General features: G+C 39.9%; 1 protein-coding gene across 1 annotated transcript in view; it reads right to left on the bottom strand.

The window, feature by feature from the left end:
• Nucleotides 1-25,343, bottom strand: part of itfg1 (integrin alpha FG-GAP repeat containing 1) — a 140,421-nt gene that overhangs the window by 91,913 nt on the left and 23,165 nt on the right. The window contains exons 7-8 of the mRNA XM_030414566.1: nt 22,214-22,263; nt 11,449-11,536 (exon numbers count right to left, since the gene is read on the bottom strand). Of these exons, the coding sequence (XP_030270426.1) occupies nt 11,449-11,536; nt 22,214-22,263 (138 nt within the window). The remainder of the gene's footprint in view (nt 1-11,448; nt 11,537-22,213; nt 22,264-25,343) is intronic.

Here is a 25,343-nt window from a genome sequence, read left to right on the forward strand (position 1 = left end):
ACATGTATTTGAAATTTAAATCATATTGTCTTCCCCTGAATGTGTAAAATATCAATAAATGTCCACACCAGCAATGTCATGTTTGGCTCGTAATGCTGCAATACGACTGTCACCTAATGTGTCTGATTGTGAACAGTTAACACTGTGCTTGTTGAGTCAGTGAAAGCAACTCGGCTTAATATTATTGGCTCCATTTATAATTTCATCAATATACAGGATAAAATATAAATTTCCCAATATGCAGGTGATATTCATCATTTGTCTCTAAAGACAAATTAATGATATTGTACTTAAACATTATGATAGGATTTGTTCCCACTGACAGTGTAATACAGTGTTACTAGCCTTCAAATCAGTGAAAAGACAAAATATTTATTTTCTGGTATGAAAAGGGACAAAGAGAAATAGTAACTGTGGGTTTTCAACATTATTCAAAGGTAACACACAACGTAATGAAATGACATGTACATCCAATGTTGCACTGTGGTTGCCATCATAATATTTTCAGTTGTTTGATTCATTAACAGATTATTTAGAGGACTGAAATTACAAATAACCACTTGAGGTGAAGTCTGATGTCCATAGACTGTGAATATTGTCTAAGCAACAGTCAGAATGGTCTTTGCTATGGCTGGACACTCTGCTTCTGATTGGCCCACACCGAAGATTGAACAGAGAGAGTCGTCTCCTTCTGTAGCTAAAACGGAGCATTTAAGAGGGCGTCAAAAGTGGTGCTGCAGCAATGCACCATCTGAGAAAAAAATTTGTTGTTTGAATATCAAAGTATGGAAACGTATTCTACTAGGAACCTGGAAACTAATCATAACACGTCCTCTTTAAAAGTCCTCTCAAAAGTCCTCTTACTTTACAGAAGCACAATACTAAAATTTGTTTCAACACAAATTTTGCAATCTCCGGTCTTTGTTCTCAGCACTTCAGTTAGTAGACATTCTGACAGAGGCTGCAGGAGTGCTGCAAATAACTAGTGCAGAACGTGTTGTAATAGTTGGAAACATAAACAGTCATTGGCATACTCATTGACTGCATTAGTGTGGGTGTGATGAAAACAAACTGAAACAGTGAATATGAGTGAGTCTCCTGCACCATTTGAGGGTTTTCTGGAGTTTCGATAGAGACAGAGATGTGTTGATGCTGATGAGCTACTGTAAGGAGAGAATCAAAGAAACAGGCAGACGTAGAGAGACACCGAATGAGTGCTAATTCAGTCCTACAGAGGTTGTTATTTGGCATTCTGTCTCCAGTGCTTACTGTCAGTTCTGCCACACACACACATCCCCTGTCCTACCCGTCCTTTCTTTCATCAATACCTTCTTTCATCTACCTATTCATCTGTCTCTCTTTTAGTCCCGTTATGTTCTCCTTCACCCGTCTCCCATCTCACCCTCCTTCCCTCTTTTCCCCCTCTTCTAGCTCACTTCTCTGTCAGTCACTCTCTCTCCCTCCTTCTATTACTCCCTTCTCAGCCGTAATGCCTCTGTTTCTCTGTCCATCCCTCCTCCTTTTTATTCACCATCGTTCTCTCCCTCCCTCCCGCCATTCCTCTCTCCCTCCTGCTGACTATGCGTGGTGTGATGAAGATTGGCTGAGAAACTCGCAGAGGGAGGAAACTGCAGGTAGGGGTTGAAACGAGGAGAGGGCAGTGACGAGTGGGGAGGCCTGGGGAAGGACGGGGCAGAGGAACGAAAGAAACCAGAAGAGAAAATGGGTAAAGAAAACAACATGAGCGATAGAGAGACTACGAGAGAGAACTGCAGATATGCATTGTGACACATTGGCATTCATAGAGAACAACGCAGCACCAATAACAATGCAAATCATAATATGCAAAGCACATGGGGAGAAGCTGCCAGAAGCCTGAGTGTTATTTCAAACCTGTGATCTGACAGAGGTCGGTGTGTGGTATGTGAGCTTTCTGCAATTATGCCTGCGATGGGTGTAATAGATTGGGCGACATGTGTTTGACATGACTTAGGTGTCAGTGAGTCATAAAGAGAAAGAAAAAAGAAAAGTTTAAAACACATAAAACACAATTTTCAACTTCAGAGTTCTGTCACCAGGCAAATTATTCATGCCCCTCCACAAGCCCAGAGTGATTTAAATACAAGAGGTTATTTTCAAATGGAATCACTTGAAAATCTGAACTTGATGGAGGGCAACTACTTTTAAAACCTGTCACATATGCCTCAAAATCTGGAGTTTTTGAAAAAAAAAAAGAGTTTTTAAGTACCTTAATTGCCTCCTTGTGTTAAAGCAACTGCTGCAGCTCCCAACTGCTGACCGTGTTGGTAAGCATGCCAAATCATCTCCCAGTTGGATTTAGAACAATGCACACATATATAGCTACTAGCTGCATGACTAATAAAGCTAACTAGCTAACCACAGCTACAGTGTGCAGCAATCAGAAGTTACTTCTGCAACAAGTAAGGCTATCTGTCCACAAGGAAACTCAGTAAATCACCAACAGGTGAGGCAGAGCAGCTGGAGGTACCCACAGGCAAAAACTGAAGATTGTTTTTATACAATTCAGTTTCACCAAAATCATCAAGTGATAAAATTGTGTTTTTCTTAGGGCTGTCAATTTATCTTTATCTCCTCCTCAAGGAGATTTGTTTCTGCTTGTCATTCACAACGTCATTGTTGCATCGCTTCCTGGTTTCCCAAACTACGGAGCAGGCTTAGGGCCAGAACACACGTGTGTTAATCGCCCATCAACAATCAATGACGTTAATAGGAATTTACGTTGCAATTGGCCTGGCAACAAGAACACTCCGGCATGTATTATGATTCCAATCTAAGTCTTGTCTAATGTGTGGTCGGATAAACATAGCATAACAAAGCATATGCCTTTGAGGGTTTTATTGTATGGAAGCGAGCTTGGTTTCCTCTGAGGTAGGTTGGAAAAATGACAGATGCGTCCCATAGTCCTGGCTCTACACGTGAGCGGAGAAATTTACTAAGACGTGGGCCTGAATTGTATCTTGTTCCCACAAATTAATCAAAATTTGGGAATGTATTGATCTTCAGTGCTCTATGTAGCCCCTTTAACTGTCCAGAAGCACCTGGGATATTTGTGCCTTACAGTTTGCAAACACAAAATGGCGGTTTGGATTTCCCTTTAAATAACACAATTTGTTAATACTTAAACACTAATTCAAAATAAGTGCCAATAAATGTGTAGATCACTGTGGGCGGTCCCTTATAATTTAGAGCCGTACTTATGCATAATTACTGCACAGCAGGCATTATAATAAGAGGAAGATGGAGGTTTTACCTTCAATGAAGGACAATTTTGTGTCAGATGTATTTTGCAATTTGCATTAAATTACATATTAAAATGTGCAAATTAATATCTGAACTTGGAAACTGCAAACCCAGGAGACTCGGTCATTTGCATATGGACTGGAATATGTCTGAATGTGGGGGATATCACAAAATGGTGTTTGATGAAGAGATTTTATTTTTTCCATTGCAGCATCATTAATATGGTCTGGAGGGATGTCTTTAACAAATGCAGAAGGCTGCTTTTATGTGATACTGCTTAAATATCTGAGTCTGATCTTAAGTTGCTGAGGAGCACTTTAGTATGTCTGTTCCACAGGTACACCCAGTCCTGCAGGAAATCTGAGACTGAGAACGATGAATGATAGACTGAAAAACGCAAAGCGAGTGAGAAAGTACTGGTTGAAAACATGACAAGACAGCCAGTGAAAGAGAAAAAATACAATGGGAAATAAAGGAAAAGAATGCGTGAAAGGTATGCAGTGGTTGAGGAGAGAATGAGGCAGACAAAAGGGAGAGGAGGACAGGTTGGATGTAGCACAATATAAAAAGATGAGTGGAGAAGGAACGCCTGAGGGGAGAGCTGAGAGAAATAGGCTGTCCTGTTAACATGCCGACTTACCTGCACGTACACACACACACACACACACACACACACACGCACACACACACATACTCACACTGACATACACAGAGCATGATGACAGCCGCTCCAATTTTAAATATCACTTCCAAACACATTCCTATCTCGCTGTCTGCTAAATCTCCATATCTTGGTGAGCTGCTGGTCGCCGAGCAGCCTCCCTCCATCCTACCTGCAGTGAAGCTCACTGACACACTTGGCTGTGGGACTTCGTTGTGCTTTACCTAATGATGAATTATGCATCGGCCGCTGTCACTTTGAAAAATGCAATTACCTCAGTGATAAGGCAGATGGGCCTGTTTTGTCTGGCATATGCTGTGCATCTATTAAGAGTCTAGTGCCGGAAAAAGAACTGCTCACACACAAACACTGGCGTGTGGAAAGGTTCCCGTATGCATCCATGAACAAACACACACACCTGAACAGATACATGAACACATATACCTCCAGCTTAGACATATGGACTCTACTCAGGCAGATGACTTTCAGCAAATCGGTCAAGCGAAAGCAACAAATGAATCCAAATGTATTATTACTGTTTGGTGATTTATCTCATTGGTATGTGTGCTCTGTGACAGGCCAGTATCTGCAATCTTTGATTGTGCAATTCAGTTAGAATTTACAACGATATCTTATTCAGCCTGAAAGCGGTACTTAATAAGAAATCTTGTTGTTAGATTAAAATTTGCCATGCATACAGCACTAAACCCAGGGTTGGTGACACAGGCCAGACTGGTTCAGCTGAAAGGCAAGACAAATTATGCATGAGATTGGTCCATTTATGCCAGCAAAAAGGAGTGATTTTTGAAAATGAGAAGGACTAAAATTGTTTATGGGCCAATTAGAAAAACAGAAGGCCAACAAATTTGAGAAAAGCCAAAATTAATGTTCCTTCAAAAGAAAGAAGGAAAGCATGAAGGGTTTTCATCAAGTGGGCACAAATCCTGTAACTAACACACAATAGCACCCCCATCTGACTTGGAAGTATTTTGAATGCACAGAAAAACAAAGCAAGTATTGACTTTCATTACTGACATTCCAGTGGACGGGTTTCATTAATGACAATGACAATTGAGTAACATGTCAGATTAACTGATCACACTGATGGACAGACCCAGAATGAGCTGAAATAGGCCGGTGTTATTAGTTTAGCTCCAAAAGGAGGATGCGGGAGAAGTTTCATGACTGGAGATTTCCAAAAGTTCTTTAAAATGTAACTAAATGTTTATGAGAACTGTGTGGATGAACTTTGCAAATGTGAAGTTCTGCAGTTCACTGAATGAGGCCTTAACGCTAAACCCTGGGAGAGCAGGCAGAGATGCAGTAAAGCAGCACTGTATCTGACGGTCTGCAAAAAATATGAGATAAGAAGGCTGACTTTTACTGCACAAGCGAATAAGCAATTGCGTTTCAGTGTCTTTTTATCACTGTGTCTTTACGAATTATTGGTGCTGCAGTCATGATATACAATCATAAATTGCTAACAAATTACAGAGACAGAGACAAAGAAAGAGATCTAGGGAAAGTAGGAAATGACGGTCGACAGACAAGGATGTAGAGGAAAATGCCGTGGAGACAGAGAGGGAACGGTAGAAGGACAGAGTGACAATTGCAAGTGTGATGTGTGATGGAAATAATTCACACTCCAGATCACACAGGGATGTGATGTTGCTCTGTCATCATGTCCTGCCCTTCTTGTTCATTCCCTCATTCCCCCCCCATCAGCTATTTCAGCATATCTTCATTTTTTTATCCTCTTTTTTTTATCACTTCATGTCATCTTTGAAGTGAGCCACCCCCCTCACTCCCTCTCCTCTCTTTCATTCGGCCTCCCTGTGGCCATTCATTCAAGGTTTTATGGTAAAGCTGAGATGCTGCTCTTTAATTAGCCTGGAGAGAAGTGATCAAATGGGCTTATAAACCGGCCTCACACAGAGAAACATACACTGAATAGTAATAATAAAATCATAGCTGCTGTGCAGCAGCGAATTGGGACCGAAGTTCTGGAAAAGGAGGAAGAGGGTAAGAAAAAGAAGAGGAGGTAGACAAATTAGAAATACACAAGACTCCATCAGCGGACCAATATTTTTAAATATCATGTGTATCTAATCCACACAGCACAATGCCTGAGCTGGCATTAGCATTAGTTTATCACTATCACAGGGCGACATGATGTTGTTGGGATACCCACCATTTGAGAACCAAATATGGCTTAGCACTATGACTTATACCCCTTCACACTAAACAGTCCTATTTCCTGAGGAAACTGAGATCCTTCAACGTGTGCAGCAAGATGTTGGAGATCTTTCACCAGTCTGTTGTTGCCAGTGTCATTTGTCAGCTGTGTGTTGGGGCAGCAGCATCAGAGCCAGCGACACCAACAGTCTTGATAAAATCATCAAGAAGGCTGGCTCTGTACTTGGTCTCAGGTTGGAGTCTTTTGAGACCGTGGTGGAGAGGAGAACGCTGAATAAACTGTTATCCATCATGGACAATGATCAGCACCCTCTCCATCACACAGTAGACAGACAGCGGAGCACCTTCTCCCACAAACTGCTGCAGCTCTGCTGGTGAAGGGACAGATTCAGGAAATCTTTCCTGCCACACGCCATCACACTGTACAATAATAACAGCTAAAACTCTGGTCATAACACAAAGTCTCTACGCACTTTGGTTTTATACAATCTGTTTACTGCACCTTATATTTTATCTTGCACTACAATTACTCTGCTTATTTATACATTTTTATACATTTTGTATATTACTTTTTTCTATTGCTATTTAATATGTCTAGGTTGTCCCTCTTATTTCATTGTGTTGTTATTGTCTCTGTGTATAATGCTGCTGCTACACCGGAATTTCCCAGCTTGGGATCAATAAAGTCTGTCTGTCTGTCTGTCTATCTATCTATCTATCTAGTCAGATGTTAGTGGGTTAATACCCACTAACATCTGACTTTTGTTTTCAGTGTGAATGGGTACAACAGCCATTGAGTCACACAACAAATGACTGATTTTGAAACTAGTTTTTGCATCAGTTATTCATGGTCAGACGATGTTCATGAGCTGCAGCTTTCTGTTGTTGGCAACGGGAGTCAATTGCATTCTTTTAGCTGGGTTTACCTGTGTTTTTAAAACCTGCACATACACACTAATTTTCACGTTAATGTGTTATTAAGCAATCAGCTGGCTGGCAAGGATTTGGTATTTTCATGCATGGTAGATTTCTTCAAAGGCAGAATAATTTTAATATTTGCAAATCCAAGATACCCACGAATGAAAGGCAGATGCAGTGGGAGCACAATTTAACTAGGTAGTGTAGTAAGATGAATCATGAATAGTTGGAGAAAGGAAAAGACACAATTTCACTGTAATAAACATTAATAAAATACAATCATCAGTTTTTTGTGACTGTGCAAGAGAGGTTTGAGTCAAATATAACACATTTATCCACAGCTAAAGAGTAACCTGTTGTTTTAAGTGCCATTTAGTCCAATAGTGTTGACATTTCTCCAAGAACTAAAAGTGTGCAACAGGAAAAGATCAAGGGATCACCAAAGTTAGGACGATTCATCCTCTGAAGAGCAGTGACATTAAATAGAAATTTCTACCTAATCGTTATTTCAGGATCAACATTATAAAAAAATATTGACCACAAAACCCTACTTTGAGCCTTACCGTTAACAGGAAGGCTCATCTGATAAGAAACCGCTGATAAGATAAGAATCTGATAGCTTCAAAAGTTTGGCGACTGCCCCCAAAAATGAGGTTTTAGATGCCCTTCCCACAGGTTATGATTTTAACACCATGGCTTCAAAACATGAACTTCTTTTACAGCTCAGTCCAGACTGTTGTGATGTGATGCTGTCTGCTCATCCCACCAGAGCACTTGAACAAGTTTAATGTTGAATGTTTGAATAACTTCACCTGTCTTGGTAATCCTTTGCGTAAGCGTGATAGCATCCTTTCCTTGCAGCTGCACAAAATTAGTTGGAACTGCTGTAAATCTCAAATTTGTGCTCTCATAAATGCAACAACACAGAAACACTGATAAGTTTCCCTGTTCGGCTGTGCAGACGCTTGGCTGTTGGGGAAAAGGGAAAGGCTATATGTAATACAACTGCCATCTCAGACTTCCAAATTGCTTGCAGTGGTTTGTCTATTTCCTTATAACACCTCTTGTATTAGAAAGACACTTCTGTAGCATTTGATGTGACAAAACTTGTTAACTTTTTCATGCAGTCAACTTCAACATAGACTGGTTTTTCAGATTTGGACCTGTATTTTTACAGTAGAGAGTATATACTGTATATGTGCTAAGGAGAAGGGACTAGCATATTCTTCCTGTATTGATTTGAGCTGTATGTGTGTTTATGTTACAGCTGCAGCAGAATATAAAGGAAAGAACACTGCTTGCTTCAGGCCAAAACGCATCACTTTTGGACTTGCGGCATTAAAATATTTAAAGAGTTTTTACTGGAGAGAGCAAGTTTTCTTTCAGTTTGGTGTGTATTTCTTGTCAGAGCCAATCTCATCTGACTCGTACTGAGTCTCCCATCCAACCTCATTGATTTCATAACAAACAGTAACTCTGCTTTTGTTGGCACAGAGCATTTCTTCTTGTCTCTGCCTGACAAGAGAGAATTAGAGATACAGAGTACAGATACAGAATGGGTTTCAAATTAAAATCTAACATTAATTGTTACAGTGTGTCTGTAACCTGGCCTCAACTACTGCCTACACAGTTTATAATTTCTTTAAATAATGCTTGATATCATTGTTTTATAAATAAACACTAACAATCTCTTTGTAAAGTGAAAAGGGAAGTTTCCCCCAACATCCTAAAAAAGAGAAGGATTAAGAGAGATGGGGTGATAGTGGGTAACTATAGAGGCAACAATGTCATAACAATGACACCGAAAGATGTTTAGATGAAGAACAGAGGGAGGAGAAGGAAAAGGAGTGTGAAAAGCGAGTAAGCCATAGATAGCAGATATACAGCAGATCAAGAGAAATAAAGATAGACAGCGACAGGCGCGGAGGGGCTGAGTGAAGTAGACAAAACGGGACCGAAGGAAGAGAGACGTTACATCCTGCAAGGCATCTCTCTCCCGGAATCTGGCAGGTTATTAGAACCGTGACCCTCAAAAGCTTCAATCCTCGACTAACGAGGGCAACGTCTTGAGATGACTTTCCCGAGCCGTAGGAGGAATAAAAAATAAATAAAAAAAGACAAAAGGATTAAAGAAATGAAAAAGTTTTTGTTGAGATAAGCTCGAGATTTAAACAAAAAAAGGTCATCATCCCTAGAGATGATGAATTACACACACACACACACACACACACACACACACACACACACAGGCCAGATAATGACACAAACACGCTGTGAGACAGATTCCCTCATGACATACAGGCACACACCCCTACACACACACATAGCATATAGGTCATTTCCCCTCTGGCTCATACATTATTGCCAATTTGGGAAGGGGAAGTTTGTTCACTAAATATTTGATGGACACCCCGAGCTGCAATGAGATTAACAGATTAATCTTGCCAATAAGGATGTGTTTATCAGTATGAAGTTCAGCGTGCACACTTGTGTGTGTGTGCTCATGAGCATGAGTGCAACACACAAGCCCAAAAGTTAATTAAAAATGCATTGAACATAACACAGCTAAAGACAGCACATAGCTCAAACTAAGTGATAAGATCACACAGGCAAAATGTGAAAAAATTGGTCTCAATGATAATAGAAAATAAACAACTGCAAAAACAAAACTAAATAGCACTGTCTGCATTCGGGTGTGGATTTCTTAAATGAAAAAAAAAAAGTGAATTTCAATGAAATCGCTGCAGTTACTGAATTGTCTGCATAGGTGAAAATAAAGCTGCTCCAATAGTGTGGAGATTGAGCAAATGTTTGCTGACTAATAGCTAACAGTCGTGAATGTTGTCCTCGAAGGAATGCAGAATGTATCATACCTTGCTAAATTGCACCCCCCATTTCTATTTAACCCTCCTCTATCTGACTGTAAACTGCTCCATAGAAAAAGCTTGGTTTGCAAACAGTATGGATAAGTGTCAACAGTGTAAGCACCAATCTAGAGCTAGCTTGCTAATTGGGAATGTGGGACTGAGTGTTACCATCTCCAACTAGTTTTGGGAGTAGGCCCTACGTCACCAAGCTTCTCCAACTACACATTTTGTTGTGCCACTTTCTGCCAGGACCAAGCCTTTACGACTTCATGACTAAAAGCTTTTTGTGGATCATGCTAGCTAATGCTAGCAAACATTATATAGACATTGCTGGGACGTTACTGGGACAGTTCGTTGACTTTATTACTCTTTTGTTTCTGTACCTTTTCTTATAACATTATGAACAAATATTTCAATAAACGTAGGGAAATAAATAAGCCATAACCTTGTAACTGCCACTTTTCATACTCAAAAGTTCTATATTCTCACTTTAAAGTTAAGAATAACTTCTGACCTCAGGCTTAGGAAAACTACTCTTCCAGAACAGCCAACTAAGCTTAGGCTCCCACATCTTACACAGGGGGTGCTCAGTAGAACCAGTCTTTTACTTTTGGCACCTGACCAACTACACTGCAATTGGACATACAGGGAATTGTTTAGGACCCTCTTGACAGTAGAGGCGGAGAGAAGGAGGATTATTATTCATTCAGTTTTCCTTCAGATTTTACTAATTGACTGACCAAACAGTTATTTTATTCAAAACCAAGCTTGTGAGGGCACCACCATCTCTGCCCATCGCCTGGCTGAGGTGGTTGCTCTGACGAGAGCGACCAGAGGCCACTTTGTGGTGCACAGGCTGCAGCCTGGAGATTAGAGAGCCAGCGGAGATTTGCTGTGGATAAATGTGAAGCTGAGCTTAACAATAAATACTACTGGCCAAGATTGTTTAAGGGGATAAGCTGTTCAGAAAAATCTGGCTCTATGTAGGATTGAGTGTGTGTGGCCAGAGTGTGTTTTGTGGAAGTGTGTGTCTGCAATTGTGCGTGCACGCTTGAGATTAGCCTGTCTGGAAAGGGGCTTGCATTTGTGGTGTGTGTAGGGAAAAAAAGTTATGCGATGAGAGTGTTGTAGAGACGGCTAAGCCAAAAAGACCAGACAGTCCTATTGAAAGTCTTTGAAGCTACACAGCTTTGAATAAAAAGGGAGCTGAAAGGACTTAGGAGAGGAATGGGTGTGCCACACACAGAAAAGGGGCAAGTCACTTTTCAGTAAACTGCTGCCCAGTACAAATCTATTTCCAGACAATTTTCAGAGGTTTTTGAAGCATCTTAGAAAAGCTTTGACACAGTCAGTTCCTGTTTTTTTGTCTGTCTTCAGTCTGTCAAATTACAATCCAAATCCCCACACTTAATGCCAGGTTTAAAAGGGATCTGTCTGTTACTCTGTCACCTCCACACACAAACACACTAGGTGTCTGTCAAAAATGACAGCAAACACCAAACACCAAATCTCTGTCATTCTCACCAAAGTCGACAAAGGAGGACTGTCCCACAATCTTGACTGCAGGTGGGTCTGCTGGCATGAGTCCTTCAGCTCTGTTGAATTTCCCATCCTGGAAAAAGAGAGAGAGAGAGAGAGAGAGCAGTTTCATAAATGCTAATACATACTGCAAATATTGCACTGTAGGCTACTGTTTTCATCAAGAGTCATGAAAAAGCCCTGGTGGTTTAAATGTAGTGCATAAAGTCACCGATGTAGTAGATCTGGTGTGCAACATAGCAACATAAAGATGGAGAGCATGTATGTGACTGACATCATGGTTTTGTACTATTTCTACAAAGGACCAAGGTTCACAGGGCCTTTAATGGACCATAGCAAAGCAGTGACACAGGCTGGCTTTTCTGTCTTTGTTTGTGCTTAAACAAGCCAAGTAAATACATGGACAAGCACTTCACAGTCATGAGCTGCATATATAAATATATTTACAGCTGCCGGATTCTAAAAACCCCTAGTACTCACATCAGCGGTCTGTATGGATCTTTTCAGCAGCTGAATCATTTAAAATTAGCGCTGTCAAAGTTAATGTGATAACAATGCCTTAACGCAAATTCCTTTTAACTGTTCCTTTTAATTTTTATGACCCTCGGCATGCCCCGTTGTTCGGGAAATCAGGAAGCGATGCAACAGAAACATTGTGGATGGCATGTACACACAAACCGTCTTGAGCAGAAATGGATAAAGAAGATGGTCTTTTGAATGGCAAGATCAGCTTCAAAGCCCTGTCAGATGGCTCCCTCAACAAGAACAAGGTTCTTTACATTTACTGTCGATGTGAACCGAGTTACCATCGGCACAAATTGAGTCTCAGGTACCACTCGCTCCCCGAGCACACAGCTGATGCAGAGAGCCCTCCTCCCCCTCTTCAACGACAGACCACGGTGAACAGTTTGAAACAGAGACGCCTGGACAACTCTACATGAGACAAACTTTCAACAGTGATAACTGAATGGGTGGCTACAGCTTGCAGGCTGATTAACATTGAATAGTTAACCTTGAGAAGTGTTAAGTTGGACACTACATTGTGTTAGTATTAATAAGGAATGTTACATTCAGGTCAATATGCCCATCTGTTGTTGCTTGTTGGGCTTGACTTTTCAATGTTATGATTTCAGCATATTGTTTGAGCAGGCAGTTCCTTTGAGGATATTCTGGAGAATATTGCTGACAGTATTCGTCATTGTTTTGGATTGTTGCAATAATAATAATAAGCATATATTTGCATAAAGTAAGCAAATGTGTCCACTCCTATGTTCATAAGAATATCAAAAACTTGAAAAATATCCCTTTAAGGTACATTTAGAACAGATAAAAAATGTGCAGTTAATTTGTGATTAATCACAAGTTAACCATGGACCATCATGCAATTAATCATGATAAAATATTCTAATCAAAGGACAACCCTATTTAAAACAAATGATAACATAAATGGACTGTATTTGTAACACACCATAACATTCAGTTAAAATTGCATATGGCGTTAACAAATCCTCAGCAGATGACTTTGTCTCAAACTTTTTTTTTGAGTGTTTTTATTTTCACTGACTTTACTGAGTAAAATGGCTGTCTATTAATTTCTGTTGATCAACAAGTAATTAATTGGGTAATTGCTTCAGCACTAACTGCTCTGCAAATAATAAATATTTTTCAATACTGACTAATCTGCCGATGACTTTTTCCAATGAATAATTAATTCATTGGTTTATAAAACGTCAGAGAATTGGGAAAAACTGTTGAAGTCATTTGATGGTTGTAGCACATGTTGGACTTGCTGAACTGACAGAAGTAATAGTCAATGGTTTTCTGAATTGCAGGTGGAAGGTAGTGCTGCACCATATCCTGACTCATCACGTCATTACAGATTTACATGTGTCTTGATGATGCTTACAAAAGGGCTTATAAAGAAACAATAGGTGTGACTTCTTTGACACACACCAAATGGCATCAGTGTGTGGTGCCCTTTACAGAGGGCAAAGGGAGACAAAGGGAGGTGGAGAGCATATTAGTGGGGAGCTAGATGTGTTGTGTGTGTGTGTGTGTGTGCATATTGATGTGGTCTGTGCAGTGGGAAACTGTTGCCCGCTGATACCAACATTAGTTATTTATGAGATGGGAGTAGAGAGATACAATGATTGAGTCAGAGAGAGAAACATATACATTATGTATAAGGATGTGTGGGGGCTGTTTCTGAGGCTTAAATACTGAAGTTACTATTAAGTGGCAGCCAGTTATTTAAATGTAATAACTGGTCAACATTTCAGAGTAGTTCCTACGTCACCAAACATAAACACTGGTCAACATTGAACATTCATGCCACCAAATGTCTTCTTAATGAAATGTCGCATAAGAAGTCAGAGTAAACTGAAGAAAAAGGAGTATAGAAGACATATGAATATAAAAACTAATATCTAGCATTGCAGCCCATTAACGTTTACAGGGATTAAACTCCTTTCTTTGCCTTTCAAAATCAATAAATGTTGCTCCTCTACATGACGATATTGGACAGGTTCCTGCAACACTCACATTGTAATTCAACAACCCCCCCATGATATTGATTTTCTGTGTAGATGGAAATTCCACAACAACAAGAAAGAAATGTTGACAACATCTACTACTATTTGACGGCAGAGCGAAGTTCTTGCTTGAAGCAAACATTTGCAAAGTGTTGAGAAAGTGAAAAAAAACATCTAACACTTTCTACTCATCTATTCAGGAAAACACATTATTATTTTATTTTAGCACCGTGAGCTGTTCCTTGAAAGGCAAATCAATTAACTGATGGTATTGGCAGTCAAATTGAAAACATATCACTCAAAATGTGTATTCAAAGCTTCCTGTACTTATATGGTCAATGACTTGTTTGCACTCTAACCTCTGTACATTTATATATACACCGTTTATGAAAACAGCATACTTTTTATTAAGCCAATCATACAGAGTCACATTTATTTGATTGACTCAACAAGTGCAGCTTCTTCCCACTCCGAAACAGTAGATTATTTCATCAATAAATAAGAAGCAAATAATAATAATAATGTGTAGTCTGTATAGGCCCTACGCAAAGAGTATGCAGGTAGATGAAATGGAAGTTCTGAAAAGCCAGAAAATGTTGTTTATCCTTCTAAAGGTGTTGCGCATGCAATTCATCTAACAATTGTCATAGAAAGTGCTCACTTTATCATCGTAATGGCAGCCTCGCACTCACAGCCGTCAACTCCAGCCTGAGACATTTAGATTAGAAAACTAATGAATAGTGCTGCCAGTGTGATGGAGCTGTAGATTTATGACAGAGTGCCCTGAAGTTCTTTTTAGGTCAGTTAGCACATCAATATTTCGACATCTGAATGGGACTTCTGTATGCTAATCCTTGAATATGGCGGAAAAGACTAAAACATCACATTCTGCATATTGGTAAATGCTTTGCAGACAGGCAGGCAAAAAATATCTTGTCAGAGATGTGTGAAGGGAAAAAAACAGACCAATAAACTACTTTAGGCATCAGTAGTTATCTTGATTTTTGCACATTCACCGTAAAGCTACTGCATGAGTTGCATTAATCTAATAGGGTAACTGAAAGGAGTCATTATTTCTGAATGTCATAAGAGTTTATTTATTTCATTTTCAGACTCTGCTAAATATACATTGCCTAAATAGTGCTGACTATGAATGAAACCCTCACAATCATAATGAGGTTGCAGTAGTTATTTGCAATAGATTGGTGCTACAAAAATGACTGGCCACTCCAAACGAGGACAAAAGATTTAATAGTATTACATTTCTTTCGACAAGTGCTGCGTGTGAAAAATGGCAGTATCCCGCAGAGTTACTAAGCCTTTAAACTACACATGAGGTCTCTTGAAAGCTACAGCAAAGAGCTGCAGGTGAGGAAGGCACAGGCTATCAGTATACAAAGCCCTATATTACATTCAGTTTTAATTATTCAAAGAATACAAATTATGCTTTTAGAGGTTAATTATTTGCATTATGTTTGAAGCTTTGAATGCTGATTAGGCAGAAATGTGGAGTCCTTAATTTATTGATTCAAGTAGGCAAAGAATCCTTCAGGCAAAGTTTCATGTTATCAGCGGCAGCAGAAACATTTGTTGGTGCCAAACACTAATTGTTTCGATTTGTAGAGAATTATTGGGTCTATAACCACTGTAGCTGTGTCCCAATTCAGGGGCTGCGTCCTTCAAAGGCGCGTCCTTTGAAGGACGCATCAACCGTTGTTAAATGGGAGGGTCTAGCCTTCGGATGATTTCCTGGTCTCGTTACCAGATGTTCCCGCCCTTACCCTTAACATCACGATTTCTGCCACCCAGGCCCGCGAATGTAAGAGTGAAAATACGAGTAGAGAGTAATATGTTTGACCCAGAGCAGTTTTTGATTTTCTTTTTAATCCTGCTGATTCTGGAGGAAGAGGAGAAGAGGAAAGAGGAGAAGAGGAGAAGAGGAGAAGAGGAGAAGCGGCTCCGTCGGTGGCTGGTATATCTCCAGTTAAGAGAGGACCGTGGAGAGTTAACCTGTTATTTGAACCCACAATAATGTTATCATTATTATCATTATTATCATTATTAGCTAGTTAACATTTAGCGGTAATTAACATACCAATACATTACGTTAATGCTAGACATAGAAACTGTAGATCAGCACATATGGTTAATGCCATACAACCTTGACAACTGATTAATAGTTAAATAGTTTTTGGGACTGAGCAGTGGCGCGCGAGACTCTTGGGATATGGGAGGCTGCCAAGGATAGTAGCTGTGTATCCAATAAAGAGGGACAACAAGGATGCAATTGTGAGGTGCATTTGAAGGAGCCTTGTAATTGGGACAGCCTTCACGTGGCGTTGTGATGTAAATGGCCTTCAAATGCGTCCTTCGAAAGGATGCAGCCCCTGAATTGGGACACAGCTTGTGTATCGCATGTGCAGACACACACACACGTACAAACACACACTACAGTATGTGTTAGCCAAACAACTTTTTGAGTTAAATACAATGATTCTGTTTTTAAAATGAGACCTACACGCAGTTAAGAAACGTCCAATTTGTTAAATATACGTAGAAATGTAAAATATAAGTTAATATCAAATATACTAACATGGATGTTATACCTTCATGCCCCATTCAAGAGAAAACAACACACTTTGAAGCTGATCTCTTCAAAAGCATGGAGAGCTAAGTCATGTCAATTGGATCAAAAACACACACACACACACACACACGTGCGCACACGCACGCACACACACTCGCAGATGTGGCAACGGGGTGTTAACTCTACGTGCTGAGGATGAGATCTTAGTCAGTGTGATTGACTGGTGATGGTCGCCTGATTGCAAGATGTCATGATTAAAACTGTGAGTGCGTCAGTTGATTGATGTGTGAAGATGAAAGGATTACAGGTCTTTTTATTATCACTCCCTTCTGTTCACATCACTCCAAACAAACACACACACACACACACACACACACACACACACGCACACACGCACACACGCACACACGCACACACACACACACACGCACACAACATTTAGGGCATGAAGAGCCTCATTAAAAGCAATAAAATCAACCAATATCGTGTTTTTTGTGCTTGGCAATTAAGGGTTTATTTAAAAAAATATGTGTGTTCCACTGTTATTTACATTAAAGTGTTGTAGGTCTCAGCAACAGTATGTTACATCTTGTATAAAGGACCAGGCTGTATAAATCCCATGAAATGACCCTGAGGAATGTAGAAAGGAGACAGATGCATTACTTTCATAATCAATGGACAACTGGAATAAGTCATCTTCAAGACGAAATGTCCAAAATCATGACATTTAGCTGGCCTACAATTCATGCGACCACTCTATTACATGCTATCATGCCTCCAAGCTAAGAGGTTTGTTATAGCCATGAATAAACCAAATTAGCATGAAATAAGCTAATTTGCAGGTGGCCATACAATACATTTTAAGGCTGGGTTGTTTTTTCAGTGTCTATGTTTGCAAACAGTGAAAAAACAACTCAGCCCTAAAATGTATTTTAAGCGGCCAAGGAAGCAAACTGACCATACACTATATGTTTTTTATTCGCAAATTAACATTTGAGGCTTGATGAGACACTCAAGTACATTACACAACATTTCAAAATTATTTAAATATTTCAATTTGTGTGAGTGATTAAATGGTAAAAGCCATATGGGTTGATATGAAAGCATCCATTCATTCGGATGAAAGTCAACAAAGATACTGAATACTGAAATGCTGATTCATTTTATAGCTCACTGCAGGATCGTCTTGTGTATATGTGGCTACAGGTCTGTGTAAGTAAATCACTTATGAACTAAATCATCAGCTTTCTAGAACTGACCTTTAAAACCCTTTAGCTTGACTTGCCAACAAATGAAAACAACCTCTCTTCCCTCATCTCTCTAGCTTGTTGCCCCCCTCCTCTCCGACTACCTTCTCTTGTGTAATCACAGGAAAACAGAGAAATGGGGAGGGTTGGAAGACGACTTATGGGGAGAGAAAACAGAGAAAAGTAATTAAAACAGAGTGCTGGAGAAAGAGGAGTGTGCTGGCCCATGACCGGTAGATGCAGCTGCATTGAACCGAAGACCGCAGTGGGATTAACAGGGGTCTAATGCTCCAAGGATGCTGGGAAATGGTTTGCTTGTTGTGTTTCTGTATACATGTGCGAATATTTGTGTGTGTGTGTGTGTGTGTGTGTGCGTGTGTGTGTGTGTGTCTCCATGGCCATGTAGGCCATGTGCCTTTGGGTTAACAGTATTTCTGAATGTATTCAAGTGTGTGTGGATGTGAGCACTTTTTTGTGCATTTGAGGACAGAGGAAGAGAAAAAGTATAGAAAATGTAGTAAGCTGAAAGGAAAGGATTGGGCTTTTTTCATGAGCTGAATATGAGAATGAGATGGAGTGATACAGGAACACTGCAGAGGTCCAGATTTTTACTGACAGATTTAAGACTGACCATCTTTCTGTCTGTCAAAGTGTGTGTGTGTGTGTGAGTGTGTGTGTGTGTTCAGCTCAGTTCAGTCTTGCTCCCAAACCCCTCTCTGCTCCAACAGGATTTAAATGATTCACCTCACCACACAATGAAGCTATATCAATCAATTGGCAGCTGGCACCGGGAAAAAAATTACAAGCGACACTGAAAGAGATATCGAACCGTTCTTCAAAGAGACAACTAATAAAAAAACATGAATGATGAATTAATTATCAAGAATAAATGACATAAGGCAAAACAAAAGAAGGCTTCACAACGAGCCAGGAAAACAAAAGTCGAGATCTGCTATCAAAATCATTACACATTTTCTACCAGGCCTGAGTTGAGCTTAAGAGTATAACCTCAGCCTCCTTACAAAGATAAAACAGACCTTTGATGACTTTCTTTTTTAAGCACCACTCCTGTTGTCACTGACATACTAATTCCACATTTGCTACTTTGCTTCAGAAAAAGGCTCATGATTTATCGCCTGACGAGGGAAAATTCAGGTCAAGGTTCACCAAAGTTTAACTCCACCTGAAGCAAACTTACTCACATGCTTCTGCTCGCAGTGATAATGCTAGCATGTTAATGTTTGGCAGGTGTATGTTTAAAATCTTACTCTATGCTGTTAGCATGCTAACATCAGCATATTAGCATCATATATGAGCAATACACCCTCTAGCTACAGCTGTTGGGAATGTCATTAGACTGCAGGTATTTGGTTTTGCACCAAACTATTGGATAAACACAACTTGTGAGTGGAAGATGTCATGAGATGAAAGGTCATGGAATGTCTTTACAACTCTCTCACTGTAGACCATGAATGTCTATACCGAACTGAATCGTAATCCATTAAATAGTTGTCGAGATATTTCAACAAAAGATAAAAATGTTAACCTTACGGTAGTTTTACAGGACAATTTCCAGCCCAGGAGGATAGAGGATGCGTGGAAGCATAACAAGCAGCACCACATGAATGTCTGCACAAAAAACTTCATACACTTATATTTCAGTCAGGTCGCTGGAGCAACTGACCCACAGACAGACAGACATTGCCGTCCCTCGAGCCATGCCGCCGGCACAGCTGAAAAAATAAATACTTTTTCCTTTGCCTATGAGCTAGGCTTTCCACCAAACGTGTTTTTCTTTTTTTTTTTTTTTAAATCATTTGACTTACAAAGACACGGTCAACAAAAAGGGCTGAAGAGTTTGGAATTTTATTATCAATTCAAAATGTTTCCTCTGGAAATTCCCTTGCTTCATTCATTCTTTTACCTGATCAACATTCCCATCACCTATCATCCATCCATACGTTTTTGGGCAAGGCAGTTTATTTGCACTGTTTTGATCTTGTTCTATCCCACTGTACCCTAACGCACCTTCTGTCTTTGCCAAATCCTTCAATCTCTCCCGGTTTCCCTCTTCTTCCTTTCCTCCTCCCCTTCCTTTCTGCTGCTACCCCTCTCTGTGATAACATAGACTACTGTTCGGCTTGTGCCTCGACCTGCTGAATTTCAAATAGGCCCCTTCAACAAAAACCCAGAGCCATGGTCTCCCCTCTCTGCTCTCCCAGAATATCAACTAGTCCTGCAGCAGTGCCAACAATCCTGCAGCCCCCAAGCCCACCGAGGCTTTGCAGATCCACATGATGTATTAAAGAAAAGAACAAAGAGGCGGTGTGTCAGCCGTCACTCATTGATCACCAGGTAAAACCAGGTAACATAGGCACACGTGAAATATGTTCATATTGCTTGCTCTTTTCCTGTTGGTGGAAATATTGGACATAGTTCATAAATGGAACAAAGAAAGCGATCATTTTCGTTAAGCAGGTTTCAACCAGTGTTAATTTTGGCAGCAATTTTAGATTTTGTCATAGTCTATGTCTTTAAAATAAAAACGCTGATTACTATGAGTCACATTTTAGTCATTTTTATCCTCCAGAGTTTTGGTCCAGTTTTAGTCATTGCTTTCAGTTAAATTGTGTTGCGTTATTATTTAATGCTTTATGCCAGTTATAAATGTTACAGCTGGAATATGTGATGAATATGTTACGATAATAAATCAAATAAAGTCATTTACTGTCTTAACAGCCGTGTTCAACAGTTCACTGTTGGTGACTTTAATGTTGTGATTAATGAAATGTACAACAGATTAAATTACTACTCACAACGACAACAGTGGGTAACATGTATGAGCATGCTGCAGACTGCAGCATGACTACAGTGTATACTGCATACATACATACATACACACGTACATACATACACACGTACATACATGTGTTAATAACTGTTAACATTAGTCAGCTGATTTTTAGCTATGCGGTCATGAATTCTGTCTGAATTAGTACGCTAATTACTGGATGTATTTATACTTGAGTCTGAGCGTATCTGAGGGACAGTTTGAATGATGCTTTCACCATGTCAGACAGAATTCATGACTGCATAGCTAGAGATTCAGCGGACTAATGGTAACTAATGGTTATCGACCTATGTTTGTATAATCTAATTATCTCTGTGTGTGCTCCTGCTAACATAACGTACATGAAGTAGATGGAGAAACAGGAGAGGAAATACAAGCTAGGCTGTTGAAAACTGCATTTCCCTAGATGTTTTAAAAGATTGCTCGTGTCCCCACCCTTACATGCAAATGACCTGTTGCACTTGTGGCAGTGAGCATTGTCTTCATGGATTCTCGTGAAGTATAACCACGCTTTCAAACTGTCTGTGACGGCGTGTGTGTGAGTGTGATGGACAGGCAGTGAGCCCGCCCTGCTGCCTGCACAGGACAGGCTCCCACACAGATCTCTTTTCAGGATTGGGGATAGGGATACATTCCATTTTAACAGACAAACTAGATGAACAATTGGAGGAAAATATAATTCATTTTAAATGTCTGACAGCCTTTCACCAACATCTGAATGCTGTCCTTCCAAGCCATTGAAAACAAAATATAACATTTGGTTTTTTGTTTTCAAATTCTGTAATTTAAATTCAGTTACCAAAATGAACACTGGTTTCACAACCCAGGTCAGTACCTCAACAAACACTGTTGTTTTTCTTTTTTCTTTAATTTGCATTCCATACAAATCAAACCAAGTTTAATATTCTGTGTTTTTTGTGTTCACTTTTCTGTTCTTGCACTGCAAAGATGCTCAACTGGAGAATAAATAATAATATTATATTTATTATTATATTTTAAACTACTTGCTAAACAGTAGTTCATGTGTCAGTTGAATTAGTCGAAAGATGTGTTGAAAATGTATTAACCATTTACACACTCAGTGATGTAATACCAAATGTTGACTGAGGACAGCTTTTCATATCTGAAAATATTTTTTCTTAAACTAACCTCAGTTTATTTCACATATTTCCCTTTGGAGATTTTAACTCTTTTTTCGTACATAGGCAATACATGCAGTTTTAATCGGGGGTTTAACAGGCTAAACAAGTAAGTAGCAAGCAATTGTTAAGGCCATATGAGTAATTGTTGAGGCCATATTTCCACAATATCATACATTTTAGGTGAGAGCCCTGCAATGTTAACACAGCAACGTGATATGTTACTATCAAAGAGGGAAGAGGATCCCATGAGGACCAACAGTCATACAAACAATTGTTCTTCATCATTCTTTCCACTGCACAGGTACAGAGAGGAGACGTTACTCTCTCATGGCTACCCTGATTGGACTCTTAACAGACAGGAAGAAGCAAATACGTCCAAAGAGTGTTATTACCTTGTTGATCCAGGTCTCAAACTTAGATCCAACAGTTGTGAGGAACAAATCTGGAGTGGGGAGGACAGAGAAAAGGGTGCAAGTCAATAAGTGGTGCATTGGTTTATTGGGGAATGAAACACAAACACAGATTTGATTAATTGGATTCCTTGTTGTCTGTAAACAGGAGAAGTTAATAAAATACATACCCTTGAGGTTTATAAGAGCTTTTGCATTATTGACTCTTGACATGCGTCATAGTATTGACCAGGAAAAGGGGTAAAAATGTGTTTGTCCAAAAAAAAAAAAAGTGTCATGTTTCCATTATAGCTGATAGGAGCTGGAGCTGATAAACACCCCTGACCACTACAAATCATTTGACCTGGGAATGAATGCTGAATAAACTCTTTCCAATTAAAGACAAAAGCCTGAAGGTGGTGGATGTTGATGGGTTTTATTGGCCAGTGTAAAAGGGGGATAACTGACAGAACATGAGCATTGGCATTACAATACAGAGATCCATCAACTATAATGAACAGGGATACTTGTAAATATCAGGATCATTCAAACATTGCTCACACTCATACAGCTTACTGGTAAAAACAAATAAGAAAGAAAACCTGAGTGTGTTAAAGCATTGATATCACTAGTCTATTTGACTCAAGAACTAACAGGCAGTGACAGTTCAACACAGAATACAGTTGGAATACCAAAAGCAATAAGTTGAATTTGCTTTTTAAAACAGCGGAAGAAAAACCTAAAGGAGAGTGTGGGGATCTCCCACTGAGAGCAACAGGATTTTACTCAGCTTTCTGGAGGCTTCGCCCCCTGGTAATGCCAGAAGCCTGCTCTATTGGAATCCTATAAACCTGCACTTGTACTCATTTTGCTTGCTCTTGAAGCTTAGGCTGGAGGTTGCACTTCTAATGTGGTGTCCGTGTGCCTCTTTGCGAAAGGACGTTTATTTTCATCACTGCATTCTCTGGACTGCGGTTCTGCCCCAGTAATTGGACATGAAATAAATATTGGCATTGATCTGCCTTAGGGCCCCCGCTGTACGCCACATGTTGCCGTGCTCTGCATGGGAAAATACAAATGATAATGGAATAAGGGATGAATGAAGGGAACAATGAGATTTGGGTATTGATAAATACTACTGTTGAAACCCTGCATCATGTTTATGTGGTGTATCACGTACTGAAGAAGCCAATGCAGCTATGGGAAGTTAAATACACTTTTAAAAAATACATCTAATATATTAAAAAAACAAAGCATTTCACTGAATGAATCTGTCTTTAGTTGGCTACATGTCAAACACTGTATTGACTGAAAAGAGTTCCTCTCTGAGCATAACAATCCGAGCCAACCCTTGTACAGTGACAGATGTGCTCTGAAACGTTATCCCAGGATTCCACTGCAGTCATCCCCAGAACCGAGGGGGGATAGAATGATCAGAGCTCTACTCTCCAGGAACATCCTGCCAACTCATGAAAGGATTCAGAAAGTTATCATGTTTGAATGTAGGTTTTTAAAAAAACATGCTTTTCATGCTTCCCTCTCGCTGGTCGGTCCTCCTGACAAACAGTATTCTATAACGTCTGCTGTAGGGAACCTGCTCTCCTTCAAGATACCTTTCTATCATTCCTTTGTGTTACGACTAACAGTATTTTAAAAAATAATATTTATTGAGTATCTATGACACTGGCTACTGCCAAATACTGATTACACTGGATGTGTGATTTAATTGAACTACTATAATAATAGTATCATATATGGATTACTTTATACTCAAAACTGCCATTAGAGGCTCTGTGCATTTGTGTTTGCTCAAAGGAGAAAATGGTGGATATTTGTATAAACCTGTCTATAGCTGTCAGGGAATTTGTGTGAAAAGGTTGTAATTTTCTTCCTTGCACACTACAAGCCACACATCCACGACCACCCACAGTTACACACACACACACACACACACACACACACACACATGCAATCAAAAACACAGCCACTTCAAATAATATTCAAGACTTAAAGGCAACATTTTTTGTGTCATTTTTTAAGGCACTTAAAGCGCTAAAACAACTTTTTGATCTTTGAAACTTTGTGGACATGTTGCCCACACACACTCAAAACCTTTTACAAATGCAAAGTGGGTAACAAATGCATGCATATATTATGCATATGTGCGCACACACACTCTACAGGATACAGTTGTTAATTTGCACACTGTGTATGTGCTTGTAGTCACACTGGGTGGTGTGCTGATGAGCTTGGCTAATCAGCCAATCAGGCCTCTCAGACAGAATCCAGCCGTGATTGGCTGATTAGGTGCGATGGCAGTGTGTCTGTGAGAGTGGCATGGGGTAGACGGAGGAGCAGAGAGATGTACGAGAGGATCTTCATCTTGTAAACACTTAGCATTCTCGCTGTGGGGCCACTTCCTCCCTGTGCTCTTCATCGCGCCACTTGCCCCCCCCCCCCCCTCCTTTCCCTTTTACCCAAGTTCACTACTGCCAAACTCCTTCTCCACTTATTTATCATGCCAGTCCAACTTGAGACTGCACTGCAGTCCCCGTAACCGGTTTGATTAACACAGTTGCCAGGCTGAAACTGATGACTTCAAAGTGTAAAGTGCCCTTGTGTAGGACTCTTGACTGAAACCTGCTTTCTACATGTTAACTGCACCACACATGACACTGCTCGCTAATCTGTCCTGACAGGTAATGCACTGTTAGATGTGTGTCAAGGAGAATATGCATCGTCAGGGAAGTCGTTTCCCTTTGTTAAACTGAGAAATAAGGTTATCTTAATGTGATCCTTCTGACATAATCCTCCTCAGTGCATTGTCCACTCGCTCTTTCTTCATCTCCCGTGCCTGCCAGAAAGTATTCTACACAGTCTCATAAAGAGCTGGTAGCTTGCAATATAAACCTAACTGCTGCCACCATCACTCACTTTAACACAGTTTTACTGTTCCAGGGACTTTTACTGGGCCACCAAGGGCCTTTTAGGGACTCATTCAAGTTAAAAGAGACATTATAAAGAGGAACAGAAATAAACAGACCAGAGAAGAATCAAACATAATAGAAACAGAGTGGATGCGAAGTGAAAGTCTTTTGTGTAATTAAGCGGTTTGTTTGTTTGTATTGACATG

Source organism: Sparus aurata, chromosome 4, assembly GCF_900880675.1.
Source record: "Sparus aurata chromosome 4, fSpaAur1.1, whole genome shotgun sequence".
NCBI lineage: Eukaryota > Metazoa > Chordata > Actinopteri > Spariformes > Sparidae > Sparus > Sparus aurata.